General features: G+C 40.8%; 1 protein-coding gene across 1 annotated transcript in view; it reads left to right on the top strand.

The window, feature by feature from the left end:
* USP24 (ubiquitin specific peptidase 24) overlaps positions 1-15,499 on the top strand; it is a gene marked incomplete at its 5' end in the record, with an annotated part of 157,593 nt that overhangs the window by 49,502 nt on the left and 92,592 nt on the right. The window contains 7 exons of the mRNA XM_027852728.1: positions 3,929-3,964; positions 4,399-4,464; positions 6,197-6,262; positions 7,839-7,913; positions 8,987-9,145; positions 11,619-11,733; positions 11,875-11,978. Of these exons, the coding sequence (XP_027708529.1) occupies positions 3,929-3,964; positions 4,399-4,464; positions 6,197-6,262; positions 7,839-7,913; positions 8,987-9,145; positions 11,619-11,733; positions 11,875-11,978 (621 nt within the window). The remainder of the gene's footprint in view (positions 1-3,928; positions 3,965-4,398; positions 4,465-6,196; positions 6,263-7,838; positions 7,914-8,986; positions 9,146-11,618; positions 11,734-11,874; positions 11,979-15,499) is intronic.

The raw sequence follows: 15,499 nt of genomic DNA, 5'->3' as shown, positions 1-15,499 counted from the left end.
GAGAAGGAAATGACAAACTACTACATAAGAAAACCCCGTGAACACTATGGTCTGTGGGGTCATGAAAAGTCAGACACGATTGAACAGCAACTGTAGTGTGCAGGTGCCATTCTCTTTTCTTTTTTGAAAATTAGAACCGTGTTTCCCACTCTTTTTTTCCCCATTAACTTCCAAAGGTCACTAACAGTTATCATTTATGCTCACGTCTCCTCCAGTACCTTTGGATGGCATTTCTTTGGGCCAGCGGAGCTAAATTCATCAGCTGTGTGTTCACTTGATGATGTCATCAGCTCCCATGGGTTTAATTACGATCTCTGTGCTTATGACTCTTAAATCTACCCATCTTGCCCAAAGCGCTTGCTGACCTCAGGTCTCACATCTCCACTTACCTTGGATATCTCAAACTGCATGTTCTTTCCACATTTTAAACTCTAAAATGGAATTCCTCCTCTTTCCCCTTAAACACTCTCTATTGCTCTAGAGGGCAGCACCCCTCCCCCAAGTCGTCAGGCTCACAGCCTCACCTTCTGTACAGGCTGTTGCCGAGGCCTGTTAATTTGCAGCATCTCTCAGACACATCCGGTGTTTCCTGATGCTGCCCTGACTCTAGTGTAAATCCTCACCCTCACGTCGGGTTATTGCAGCAGCTGCCGGTGACTCTCTCTGCACTCTAATCCATCCTCCATTCAGGCACTAGTGCAAAAGCGATTTTCCTAAGATGTATGCCTGACTATGTCACTCCCCTACTCAGTATACTGCAGCTTATTATTATTACTTTTACTGTTACCATTATTATTGTAATGTCCTATTGCCTCCAGGATCAAATTCAGAATACTTTGCTTGACATTCCAAGCCCTTGACAACCTAGCCTCCTTCTACCTTTCCAGTTTTCGTCTACCTCACCAGTACATATTCTTCATTCCAGTGACCCTGGCCATTCAGCAAACAAGGCTCTCCATCTTTCTACTCTAGGATTTTCACTGGCTCTCCCCCGTGCTTGGATCATTCTCCTTCCTTCCTCTGCTCTAACTACTGACCTCTGGGGCTTCCTTTAAGTCCCAACTAAACTCTTACCTTCTGCTGGAAGCCTTCCTTAATCCTCTTAATTCCAGTGCTTTGCTCTTATAATTATTTCCTATTTATTCTGTGCATAGCTTGCTTTGTTTATGTTTGTTTGCATGTTGTCTTCCCCATTAGATTGTAAGTTCCTTGAGAGCAGAGACTGCCTTTTGCCTCTTTTCGTATCATCATTTTTATGTTGGGTCAGCCTACCCATGAGCAGTTAACATTTCTGCAGTTGGTTAGATGTGAAGAGTGTTTTGAAATTGTGTTCATAGGGCTCCTTTGTGAGTCTTGTCAGGTAGACTCCCAAGTGTCTTAAACTGTGTGTAGTTATTTTTAAATGGAGTTCCTCTTTCTATCTCTTTCTACCAGGTTTTGTTGGTTAACATATAGAAATGCCTTTTCTGCAACTGTTGAGACAATGATGTGACTTTTGTTGTTTTTGTTATTGATGTGGCTAGTTATGCTATAATTTTCCTAATATTAAGCCACCCTGTATTCGTGGTATAAATCCAGCCTGTTCATAATATGTGATCTTTGTGATTTATTGCTGTAATCTTTCCTAGTATGGTTATTTAAATATTTTGCATCAGTATTCATTAGGGAAATTGGTCTATAGTTTTCTCTGTTTTGGTATTCCCTAGTTTAGACCATATTTGTGTCCTAGAAAGAATTTGATAGGATTCTTTTTTACCTTTTTTTCCCAAAAGGTTTTTGTTCTTTAAATGTTTGGTGAGATTCTTACTAAGTTCTAGTCTTGGAGCTGTTTTTGATTTTTTTTATCAGGGAGCTCATTTATAGTTTGTTCAATTTCTTTTTCTAAGATTGGGTTATTTAAGTATTCCATTTCCTATTCTGTTAATCTTTTAAGCAGATTGACTTTTTTTTGTGAATATTCATCCATTTCATTTGGTTTCTCAGTTTTATTGGAATATATTTGGAAAAAATGGCTCCTAATATTGGTTTTATTTCCTCTTCATGGTTTGTGAATTCACTTTTTTCATTTTTAATTCTGATAACTTGATTTATCTATTTGATTTTTTTTTTAAAAAAAAAAGCTCCAACTGTTACTTGTTGAGTTTTTTTCTTAATTTTCAACCTTGTTAATCTTTAGATTTTTTTTTTTATTTTCAGGATTTCTATTTTCGTGTTTAATTAGGGGTTTTAAATTTTTTCCTCTAGTTTTTTTTAGTTGCATGCCCAATTCCTTTATCTATTCTTTCTCTCTCTTGATGTAAGCATTTCAAGATGCAAATTTTCCCTTCAGTACTGCTTAAATTTTGGTATGTTGTCTCATTTTTATTATCTTCAGTAAAATTGTTGATTGTTTCTATGATTTGTTCTTCAACCTATTCATTTTTCAGGATAGGTTTTTTTAGTTTCTTATTAATTTTTAATCTATGCTTTATTTTTGTGAGACAGTTGGGGTCAAGTGACTTGTCTAGGGTCACACAGCTACTGAGTATCATGTGTCTGAGGTTGGATTTGAACTCAGGTCCTTCAGACTCCAGGGTTGGTACTCTATCCACCGCACCACCTAGTTGCCCCTAATTTATATTTTAAAGGCCCTGTGTTGAATGTAATTTTTTACTGCATTATGGTCTGAGAAGGTGCATTTAACATTTCTGCTTTTCTGCATTTGTGAGGTTTTTATGCTCTGATACATGGTCAGTTTTTGTGAAGGTTCCCTGTACAGTTGAGAAATAAGTGTACTCCTTTCAGTCCCTATTGAGCATTCTCCTGAGGGCTAATATAGCTACCTTTACTAAAATTCTATTTAGGTCCTTAATTCTTTTTCTTGTTTATTTTATAGTCAGGTTTATCTTGATCTTAAAGGGCTAAATTAAGGTCTCCCACTAGTATAGTTTTGTCTCTATTTTGTCTTGTTTTAACTTTACTGTCCAGAATTTGGATGTTGTATATGTTTAATATTTATTTTAATTCATTGTCTATGGTGCCTTATTTTACCAAAATTTAGTTTTCCTGTTTATGTCTTTTAATTAGGTCTGGTTTTACTTTTACTCTGTCTGGATAATTGCAACTCCTGCCTTTTTTTTTTTTTTTAAATTTCATCCAAAATATAATAGATTCTGCTCCAGCCCCTTATTTTAACTCTGTGTGTGTTTCAAAATGTGTCTCTTGTAAACACACGTTGGATTCTGGCTTCTTATCCTTTTTCCTATCCTTCCTCAGTTAGCCTGTTAAAGCTCTACACACAGAAGGATTCCCAGCACACTTATTTAAACTTAAATTATTTGTTGGATTCCTTTTCCTTGTGAAAGAAGAATAAATTAGAGTAGGGTCAAAGAATTCTTGGTGTTATTTCATCTAGATGCTTATATGTCCATTTTATACCCTGTCTTTAGTTGAATATTTTCGTACATAACTGGGGGGGCTCTTATTAGAAATAATTTTTAAATGGAAAAATGAGTGGAATACAACCATAGAATGGCACTTTTTTTTTAGGGGGGGGACATTGACCATTTAACCCAATGGAAGATAAGTAGTAGATATGAATGAGATCTTACAAAGGTATATTTAGATGAAAAGTTATTTTTTAAGAAAAAGCTTATCTCAAATTCTGTATACCATTTAGTTAAAGATATTAGACAAAAAAAAAACCACGAATACCATCTCCTGGCATTTCTTGTGAGCTCCAGTTTGATGGCTGAAACCCACAGAATATTCATAGAAATCAGAAGATTCAGTAAGGTGGTAGCTGATAGGCCTGTGTCACCTGCCATGTATTTGTCTCATGCCATCACAGCTGAACTCCTGGCACACATTCAGGGAGAAGATTTTGAAAAACAAGATGTCTGTGTATGTTTGTTTTTTTTTTTTAACTTTGCACTTCCTTTTCTTATAGGAACCTCATGGATGGCTTGTGGATTTGGTGAATAGGGTAAGTAATTTTTACTGTGGGTTTTTTTGGGGAGGGAGGGGGTCTTTTTTATTTTTAAAATAGTTTTTATTCTAAAAAGAGAGCAGCCTCATGGGAAAATCAGATTTTGGTCCATGTAACAATTTAAGATGAGATGTTTTCCCCCTCTGTTTTTTATGCTCATATTTTTGTTGATGCTGTAAATCTCCTTTCCATTTGGATCTGAACAGTTTATTTCAAATTCCTGTCAGCTGTAGGATTTGAGCACCTTAATTTATGTATACTCCAACACATCATTGAATTAGCATGAATGAATTTAAGAATTTAAAACTTTTCTTGTGTTCAAACCTCTCGAGCGAGATTACTAAAGAACAAATTAATTAACTATTGGCTTAAAGTACTTAAATTGCCAGTGTAGTATACTGATAATGAACTTGTTCTTGTTTTATTGTTAGTTTGGTGAATTGGGTGGATTTGCAGCAATTCAGTCTAAACTTCATTCAGAAGATATAGAGCTTGGGGTAAGTTAAACATTGATTCTCCCTTTAAAGTCAGTAAAGAGCTAGTCTATGTGAAGAGACAGTTGCTGGGAAATTAGGTCTGGCATAAGGTGTTGCTTTATAAACTACTAAAAGGTCCACCCAGAAATCTCTTCAAGTATGTTGGGGGTGCGGAGTGTGTTGGGTGTTACTTTCATTTGAAGTGGGTGATCTGCTGGCCTTTTTAGGTTGCTTCCTGCCTTGAGTGTCTGATTATTACTTTAGAATCTGTTCTCTCACTTGTCATGGTAACCACCGAAGGTAATAAAGGGTAAAGATTGACGCAGACCCAGAGGCTAAGTGTTGTTGGAGATCACATAAGGAGTCCATGGCAGAGCTTCCCAGTTTGTTTTTTTTTTCCAAATTACTGTCAACCCTAGGCCCTGGGTGAGCAGGGTGGCCAATACGATGGCCAGTATGCTTTACCCTAGGTTGTCTTATCTATGCTAGAAAGAATTTCTAGAAAAGGGTTGGGTGGGGTTTGCTTCTGCCTGCTCAGGTAGTGCATCCCAGGTTAGAAGAGTACCTGCTGTGGCTAATAAGGAGCAGAGCACACATACTGGCAACCCCCCATAGTCTCTGTTAACAGTTGAGAGTTAGTTCTTAGAATTGTTAGTGTGGAATCCAATCACACGACTGATCAGGGGCAGAGGATGCTGAGAGGAAGAAAAAGGCAAAGTCAAGCAACCAGCAGGATGTGTGTGAAGCACTGAAGAGAACACAAAGGCTTTACTTGAATATTGGAAGGACAGTGGTGTTCTTGGCACAAGAAGACATGAATATGTGGGCCTATGAGCTTGACTTTTATCGGGGGAGCATTCTAGAACTCATCCATAAGAGGATGGTTTCTTAGTGAATAAAGCCATAACCACGGACAGGCCACATGATTTCATCATAGTCAGGTCACAGTTCTAGTTCCTGTGCAAATTGATCCCTGTCCTCAAGAAGCTTACATTCTAACAAGTGAGACAGCCCATATAAATTACATCATACGAGAGAAATGCAGGGCAGATGGAAGGTCACCTTAGAAGGGAGGAAATTTGCAGCTGGAGGAATGGCAAGGGCTTCCTGCAGGAGGTGGCACTGAAACCTCAGGAATTCATTTCACTCAGCACATTTCCGCTCCTCCCAAACCCATTCTGCATGAGAACCGGTGTAGAGGAACTTTGGGCTCCCCACGAGTTTTTGGATGTGCCAGTAAGCGGTCAGTTCTCTGGGGTCCCTTTGCAGAGAACAGGCTGGTGAATTGGCACAGGCCTTGAACAGTTGAGCTCTGCTCTTTTTTTTTTTTCTTTAGGCATTTGGGGTTAAGTGACTTGCCCATGGTCACACAGCTAGCAAGTGTTAAGTGTTTGGTCTGAGGCCAGATTTGAACTCAGGTCCTCCTGATGTGAGGGCCGGTGCTCTATCCACTGCGCCACCTAGCTGCCCCACTCTGCTCTTTTTCTAAAGCACATTTGACCTGCTCCATTCATTGCTGACAGCTGTCATTTTTGTTTAGTCTGTCATTAATAACAAGTGAAAGGGAATGACTATGGACCTTTGGAGTGCTGGGTTTTGGGATGACCAGTGAGTTTGTTTCCATGTCTTCATTGGAATCATGTAAGACAAAATGAAAAGCACAGAGGAGTGTCTCTTCTTAGTGGAGAGCCTCATCTCAAAAGGAAAAGAACCTTTGTGTTCATCTCTATGTGGCTGCTGTCCTTTTTTCCAGGCCGTCTCTGCGCTAGTCCAGCCTCTGGGGGTGTGTGCGGAGTACCTCAACTCCTCGGTCGTGCAGGTAACACCAAAACACCGACCCCCAGACAAGCCCAGAAATTACACTGCACTTAAGATGGAGTGGTGCCAGTCATGGGAATGATAGATCAGCTTCTCTCAGGCTTCTTAGCAGAGTCTTAATTCAAAGGGAAACTCTGATCCTGAATCCTATTTCTTAATTTGAAAATGATCGTTTGAACGTGGTTAATTTGAAGAACTTTTTCCCCTTGTCCCTTTGCATTTGAGTTAATAAACATTGACTCTGCGCAGTATTTTATTTGTCTCATAACTTGTACTCTTTTCTTCATAAAGAAATCAGTGAGACCTGTTGTTTAAGGTGATTCCAAAATGATTGTGAAATGAACAAGTGATTTTAAGAATGCAAATATCTTTTGCTATTAGGTCATCATGGCCTCGGTTTTTCTTTAGAAAAACACTAAAGTATCTCTATGGCTCCAGCATGCAGGTTCTGTCTCTCTCCCCATTTTGGCCACATAAACTTTTATAATATGCAGTTGATTTTCATTAGCTTTCAGTACATAAATGGGAAATGTTTTGATTTGTTCATTCATTCCCCCGAGAAGCAAAACTCAGTGTGGCCAGCCAGGATTCTGGAATTTGGGCCCACGCCTTCAGAAAGCCCTAGATTTCTGTACCAGGATGGTTCAGGCTATAGAGGACAAGAAGGCTGTATGAACTTGTACTAATGTGTTGATTCTAGCTTCCTTCTAGAGATAGAGAAAGCCATGCAGTCATTATAAAATCCCATTTTTATATAGTTCTTGTATGCTTACAAAATACTTGGCACTCTTAGTCTTTGACATAAACCTGTTAAGTAGTTGATGCAGTTATAATTGTCCCTATTTTTTGGATGAGGAAATGGAGGCACCCAGCCTTCCACATAAAATCGTGAAGGTCGATGTATTTATTACAGGATAAAACCCCTTATCTTACCTTCTAAGGCAGCATTCCTCAGATGCTCTTTGCTTTCTGAGGCACTGTATGAGGCAGAGAGTAGAGGGTTACCCCCATTTTGCAGATTTGTAAGCATTGGCGACTCAATCCTGTCTCTCTAGAATCCTCTTCCATCATGCAGGTACCATGCTGCACTGAACAAGTTAGCCAGCAAGAAAAATAATAGTCCTAATGAATAACTTGTTGCTGTGTTCTTTCATGCTGGTGTTAATGTGTTGGTGATTTTTTTGCCAAATACTTTCCCCCTCTCTTTTTAGCAGCTAATCACTTTACTTGATTGACAGTTTGAGATCCAAGTGTCTCTGGCTCTTTTAACATATTACTAGTTCTCCTATGCTAGAGAGACACTCCAGCGTTTAAAATCTGTCTTTAAACCAAGAATTTAATCTTGCCTTTAAATTCTCACAAATCTCCGTATTTTTCCTATGAGGAAATTGAAGCCCAGAGTTTAAACGACTTGTCCAAAGTTCCACACCTAAGCAGTGAATCTGGGACTTAGCACCATGTCTCTGGCTGTTCCACGTGGCATCTCCTCTTCTGTCAGAGGCAGCTGTGTCATCATTAAATTTTCATTCCTGATTTAAAGCATGTGTATCTCACAGTGTGCTGTTGTCTTCACATAGCCAATGCTCGATCCGGTCATCCACAAAATGATCAAATACGTGCAGAGTGTGGAAGAGAAGGATCTGAAGGACAAGGTAAGTTGTGAGGCCCCTGAGAGTTCCCCCAGGACAGAAAGTCTTTCCCCAAAGACACAACTGATGTTTATTTTTGGAATGTCATCTCAGTGTCCCTCTGATCATGAGAATGAGGATTGATTTCTCAGAAAATTCTATCCATATCTGTTCTTTCTGTTTTAAAAAGAACGTGACGAGGGGCAACTGGGTGACTCAGTGGATAGAGCACTGGCCCTGAGTCAGGACGACCGAGTTCAAATTCGACCTCAGACACTTGACACTTAACTAGCTGTGTGACCCTGGGCAAGTCACTTAACTACATTGCCTAGCGAAAAACCAAAACAAACAAATGAAAAAGAATATGTTGATTCTGCCTGCTGGTGTAACAGATCTGGAGCGGTGGGAAGTCTTGATGCATTGCTAAGCCTTGTTTCGATATCCAGAAAAGACACTGGAGTACACCTAGCTCTTCAGAATGCTTCCCCCAGTCTAGATACTTGTGGTGAAAAACCATGTGAAGTGTTGATCACTTTATTTTAGAATCAGAATACCCATTAGTTGAAAAACAAGGTATTGCTATTGAACATGACTTCTTTTCGCCCTCTCCTCAGCGTTCCCACGACCACTAGCTTTGCATAGGCCCTGTCACCTCGCTGGACAGTGTCAGTAATTTCCTGAGGTGTTCAGCCTATCCATCATCCTTCACACTATAACCTGCTGGGTTTTTGTTTGTTTGCTTTTGAATGAAATTCCCACTTTCTTTCTGTGCTGCCTCCATGAACCTTTGGAAATCCTCCTCATTCTTGAGTCCTGCTCAGCTGGTGTCTCCTCTGTGAATCCTTCCCTAATCCTCCCGTCGATACCTTGTTTTCTGAGCAGACCTTTGGTGACCCTTGCTCAGCCCCTCTGTCATTGGGGGAGGGTGTGTTCACACTAGGCTGTTCTCTCTAACGAGGGCAAGGACTATAAAGTAGTCAGCGTTGGCGTTGTCCCTCTTCACGGCAGGCGTTTAATAAATGTTTATTGAAACTCCAGCTTCTTTTTCAGTTCTGCCAAGACATATTTGTGATGGCTTTTTCATGATTCTCGTCTAGAGACTGGTGAGCATCCCCGAGCTCTTGTCAGCTATTAAGCTGCTCTGTATGCGCTTCCAACCCGACCTGGTGATGGTGGTGGATGACCTGCGACTGGACATTCTGCTCCGCATGCTGAAGTCGCCCCATTTCAGTGCCAAAATGAATTCCCTCAAAGAGGTGAGCGCTGGCATCTTTTTCAGCTGTGAAGATTCCCATGTTAAAGCAATGTCTCCAGAAGAAATTGAAAGTGAATTAGTCTATTGAAAAGGTCTCAAAGTATATGCCAAGAGCCCTGCAGATTATATTGATTGTTCATCTTGAGGGTGGGACTATGATCTGGGCATGGTGTTGTAATGTTAAGAAGACTTATTTTGATTTTTGTTTTCTTTTTTGGGGTGTGTGTGTGTGTGTGGACATCTAGGTTCTTAATTCACTTATCTATTTTAAATGCCCTCTATTGATGGATGGCCTTTTGTTTGTCTGTTACTGTCATTTTCAGATATTAACCCTCCCCAGCCCCCCTTTTTACAATTTTTTCCTTGTGACATAGAAAACCGGTCAGTCCAGTGAGCCCTTGTCGCCCTGTTTGCTACCCCTGGCTCTCCGGGAGGAGGGAGGGAGGTTTTGTTACCAGCTTCCTAGCTCCGTGCCTGCTCTCTGTTTCTCACAGTGCAGTTTCCTGGCTGTGATCATTAGTCTTACTTTGGGAGAAGTCCCTGGTCCTGCTGTTCTTTTCCTGCTTATCTCACCAGTATTCCTCTGAATTCGTCACATTCATCATTCCCTTAGTTGTCTGACAGTTACCTCATCTATAAACAAGGGGTCTGGACTAGATGATCATCATTATCCTTCCGAGCTCAAAATCCTTCAGTCCTGTGGAAATGCCTGTGGGGGGTGGGAGGTGGCTAGGAATGCTGTGAGCTTGGACTGCAGGCTGGCTCTGGAGTTGACTTGTTTGGTCTTTGACAATTCACATCATCTTTCTGGGGTGTAGCTTCTGCCTTAAAATGAGTGTGTGAGACCCCTTCCACCTCAATCCAATGATCTACTCCTTTGTTAAGAGAGAGTTCCATTGTCAAGGTCTTTCCTTAAATAGTAGAAGTAGTCATTTACATATAGCCCTTGAGATAGGGAGCAAATATTTAACACAGACGAAACTGAGCTACCAAAAGGTGTGCCTTGTTCAGGGTCACACAGTTAGTGGAGTGTCAGGGACCAGTTTCTTCTTTCTCTAAAACCAGTTCTCTTTGGAGTGAAGTAGAAAAACATTTTTTGTTGATTAGCGCTGTACCTGGTACTGTGGTAAGGGTTGGGGAAATGATGAGAAAAATGAATCAGTCTCTCAGAGTGAGAGACAGCTGCCACAGGAGAGCTGCCGGCCTCTTCTTGGGGAGGTGGAAGGCCTTAGGAGCTGTAGCAGGAATGGGGGCAAAAGGCTGTCATTCAGGTGCCCCTGGAGGCGAGGGGATCCTGGGGCATTGGTGGGTGGTGCGACTGCTGCGGGAAAGGCTCCCTGTCAGAGCTGCTGCTTGGGCACTGTTGGTGTGTAGTCATGTCACACTTGTCTCAGGCGGCTCACATGACAATGCTCATCCGTTCTCTGAATGACGCTGAACCCTTCTGTGTCGAGCAGAACTGCACAGACTTGGATGTCCACCTAAGGCGTAGAGTTCTCTGCCTTAAAAAAATACAGTTGATAGAGGGCAAAAAGGCCAAAAGCCACTGCATTTGGAGTCAGAAGGCCTCCCAAGCTCACCCTTCTGTGACTTAGTTTCCTCCGCTGAAAAATGAGGTGGTCGGACAAGTTGTCTGGGTTCTGTAGTCAACTGACGGGTTTTTTTGTTTTCGTTTTTTTCTCAAATGTGAATGTTGTGTATTTTGAGCAAAAGCAAAATGTTCGAAATCTTGGTCTAATGAAAACGTCAAAAGGACATGTGGCCCTCTCCACTGGTACCACGTGCCAGCATTGCTGCTCTACCCCATACCACATCTTCTATCATCTCTTTTGCCTCCTACATTTTCCTTCAGACCATTTTCTCATTTCCACTGATGCTGGCCACAGGAGGCTTTTGTCTTGCTGTTTTTTAAGTCTACCGACTACAGGATTTTAATAATTTTGTTTTGAATAGTCAAAATATTTGAGAGATCATTCTCACATTTTTAGCTACTTCATTCCAATGGATAAGAAAATTCAAAATTTGTAGAAAATATGCAATTCAGCATCCTGGCCAAAACTTCTAAAGCTCTACTTTTAAAATTGAATCTGAATAAATGGGGAAAGGATGAACGTTTTTAAAATGTTTTAAAAGAAGTGTCTAAATTTTGAAATAAAAAATTTTATTTCCTTAAACTTGGAAAATTTGGAAAGATACACATGCTAAAAGGGCATTTCTTATTGCTTGTCAACAAATTAGACATAGGAAACTCGTTCTCTGTTTAAAATGACCCTTCTTCTGAAAGTTGTCTTCATTTTTAATAACTGGCTATCAGTGCTTTGTGAGATGCTTTTACTAATGGTGGTCCATGTTCTATTTTGCTGGCTTTGTACAAGTCACAGATTATGCCACTTGAACACACTTGGTTTATTTGGAGGGATTTTTAAAATATTCATAACAGCATTTAGATTTCAGCCACAATACTCTCTTATTAGGTAACCAAACTAATAGAAGACAGCACTTTATCCAAATCTGTGAAGAATGCAATAGATACAGACCGATTATTAGATTGGCTAGTTGAGAACTCTGTTCTGTCAATCGCATTGGAAGGTAAGCATTTTCATAAAATGTAAACAGCTACTTTGAATGTCTTAGGCTTTAAATGAAATGGCAAGTTGATTTTGGCTTGGATTAAAATTGCATTTAGAGAACTGAAGTTGAAAATCTCTTCTGTGCTGTTTCCTCTGTTAGGTAATATTGATCAAGCACAATACTGTGACCGCATAAAAGGAATTATTGAACTACTGGGCAGTAAATTGTCTTTAGATGAGCTCACGAAAATTTGGAGAATACAGGTAAGGACTGTTGTCATCCTCTCCTAGTCTCATGTTGAAACTTGAATTTCATTCCTCTCCACCCCATGCTTCAGTAATATATTAGTAGTGTGTATATGGTGTATTTCAAAATGCATGGTGTATGAAGTGGATGCTGTTGTAGGAAATAGAAGTCCTCTCAGTGCTGCTGTATCAACTATGAATACTCTACTCATCATTTTACCTTATCCTACAAAGATATAAGCCATATTTCCATCAACTTCTTACACACGTTTGTTCATCACACTATAAAGTGTTTATTTGAAGATGATTTTTAAGCTTAACTCCGTTGCCAAAATGGCCTTGAAGTGGCTGTGGTAGACTGGGGTAGGTTTCTCGAACCCTGAAATTGTGGCCAACTGTGCAGCGGCTGTTTGTGCAGACCCTTCAGAGATATCTTTGAGAGTTGGGGAGCAGAGAGCCCTTAGACTTACCAGAGTTGATATGACGTGGCTTAGGCTCTGAAGGGGTTCAAGTTGTGTTCTCAGATTCCTCTGATCTGCTGTCATCAATTCACTTTCTTGCCTTTTCACGGAAAAAATAGAGGATATATTGATGCGTGGAAAAACAGGGGAGGGATTTTTGACCCTAGCCAAGAGGCTGAGAAACTGCTTCGATTTTTTGACCAGTTTGGTCAATTTCAAACCATTTCTCCTTTTTCCTATTGCTAGCTTTCCCTCTCCAACATCCTTAACCTTTCCCTGTTTCCCACCCCAACCAAAGCATGACACTTGAGTTTTATTGAACTTGAGAGGTTCATGAGAGCACTGTTGTCTTGACTTTTGTTTGAAATTAAACTTTTACAGGGAATAAATTGGAATGGGATTTGGATTTGATACTATTTACATTTAAATTTATATAAGTAGTAGCCAAAATTAATTTTCCAAGTCACTAATATGTATTTGAAGTTAAATTTTAACTTTCCTGACATCTCACCAGTGTTTGGAGAAACAACCAATAACTCAACAAGAAAACGTGTTTCCCCATGTGCCCTTAGTAGTATTTCTTTCAAACCCCCTTGCCTCTCATTGCCATCATCCCTCTTCAGTTGACAAAGAAGTCACTCAGCCAATAGCTCGTCTCAGCATCTAGTCAAAGTCCTTGCTGCTGGGGATTTTCAGGTTGCCTTTGAGACTGATCGTGTTGGTGCTGTGAATGTAGGAGGATGTGTCTATGCCTGAGGCACTTTCAGAGCTGTTCAGTGTTACCAAAGAGCACGGCATCTATCCCTGGTCTGGAATTCGAAGCAGCCCTTTTTTCTTGTGTCTGTCTGTTAGCCGATACGTGTTTTTTATTGAGGGGCGACTCCCTTCTGGAGGCTGGTCACAGCCCTTCCACACCTTCTCTTTCCAGGGCTGGCCCCTCTGAGTCCTGGGGGCCAACCTCCTTCAGTCTTTGTGCATAGTAAGCGCTTTTCTATGCTTTCACTCTCTCCTTCCTTCCTCTCTCCCTCTCTCCCTCAGTCACTTAGGAGAAGCTAGCACATTTAATCAGCTTCCGTGAAGAACCTGCTGAGACACTGTGCTAGGCACCAAGAAGAGCACAATGCGAAACAGGTCCTGCCCTGAAGGAGCTCGAGGGCTCCTTGGGGTGGGGAGGGAGAATGGCAGGCAAGTGCACACATAAGTACAGGGAGGATGGTAAGGACCGACCTCCCTGACAGGGAGATGCCCTCCTAATGCACCTTGTCATCATAGTGGCCTCGACCACACAGACATGAAGGGACTTGCCGGGGCCACGACTCCAAGGCTAGGTTTTTGTCCACTGTGCCAGGCTGCCCCTCCCACAGAGAAGTCCAGGACAAGGAGAGCTGAGTAAAAGTCATGGTTTCCTCTGTACATGTAGAAATCTCCTTAGTGCGGTTCCCAAACTCTGTCTGAAACTGAGCAGTGACTGGAATTGTTATGGAAGGACCAGAAGGCCAGTGGAAGCAGGAGGAAAAGGAGCTCCCTGGTCACCACCGTTACTGGCTGTAGTTTTAGAAATGTAGTAATGGAACAAGGAAAAAAAAAGTAATCATTGGCCAAAAAAAAAACAAAGATGAAAGAGGTACCTTGTTCGCTGTAGGTGAAACAGTGATTTACTTAACATATCCTGAGGAGTCGATGATAAAAATTAACTTGAAAGAGGAACCGCTAAAGTAATAGGATATAAAAGGAACTCACAAAAATCATCTTTTCTGAACATTACAAATAAAACTCAAAAGGAGATATAGAATAACATTAGATAACTCCAACCTATATAAAATTTCACAGTTAACATTTCAAGAAACATTTGGGACTTATAGGAATATAACTAAAACATTTTTAGAGATTTCAGGGCAGAATTAAGTAATTGGAAAAAATATTCCTTGTTCATGGTTGGCTGTTATTAGCGAAATAATAAAAATGGCAAAACTACCTAAATTACAGATTGTGTGCCACACCAAACTTTACGTTTTAGAATTAGACAAAATAAAATGAATCTGGAGAACTAAGTTTAAATGAAAGGGGCCTACCAGTGCCAGATCTGAGAGGACATCATGTTGTAGCAATGATCAGAACAGTAGAATTCACTGGATAACCATCCGACAGAGTGACTGTGTTTCGTAGGTTCGGGGGGGAGAGGATGCCTACTACTTGGGCCGGGTTTAGGGTGTGGCCTTGAAAGAAGTCAGGGATTCTGAAACATGTTGATGAGAAAGGAATGCATTCTAAGCATGGGAAACAACACAAATGAGAAATGGAAAATTGAGATGGGGAACAGAGATAGCAAGATTAGTTTGTCTGGAGTAAGACTGGAAATGTGGGTTGAAGTCAGAACAGCCTGAAAAATCAGGCTGAATTTATCCTATTGACTAATGGTCTCCAAAGTCAAGACCCATGGCATGACCTTAAGAGGACCAAGGCATGTGCCAAGGAGTATAGAATCGGACAGTTAGGAAATAGTAAGATGGGTCCTACCGCATGCTGTCCCCAAGAGCCAGTCTTAGTTGGGGTTTCTTTTCCACACAGCCACAGCATCCTATACACCTGTCATTCAGCACTTCTCTACTTTGCCCCCTTCCGTTGCTGGCTTCCCATAGCTAGGTGCCTTCCCCTTAGGGACATTTTAACTTAAACAGGACCCAAATATTTCTGCCAGATTCCTTGTTCTCCCTTTCCTGTATACCTCCTCCTCTTCTCCTGCTCTCCCCAGGAGCAATTTCCTTTGATTTGGTGTGGGGCCTGAGAATGCTCCCTACCAGATTCGGTTCTCTGTTCTTTTCTCTGATTTTCTGTTTTAATGCCTCTAAAAATTCATGTATGATTTCATCATACTTGGTATAAAGATTAAATGGATTGGGGCCTTTGAGCTACAAATGGCATTCAAGCTAGGCCTTGAAGAAAAGTAGCCTTCATAGTAGTATTTCAGAAAGTGGAGCTCGACATATTATGTAGGTATTAAGTGCTTAATAAGTGCTTAATGATTGGAGATGGCAAATATAAAGGAGATTCAAGATGCACAGAAGGTTAGGAGCAAAG

The sequence above is a fragment of the Vombatus ursinus genome, unplaced genomic scaffold (genome assembly GCF_900497805.2).
Source record: "Vombatus ursinus unplaced genomic scaffold, bare-nosed wombat genome assembly UNPS02009824.1, whole genome shotgun sequence".
In the NCBI taxonomy this organism is placed as follows: Eukaryota; Metazoa; Chordata; class Mammalia; order Diprotodontia; family Vombatidae; genus Vombatus; species Vombatus ursinus.
The sequence above is the reverse complement of the archived record's forward strand: the minus strand, read 5'-3'. Positions and strand labels throughout refer to the sequence as shown.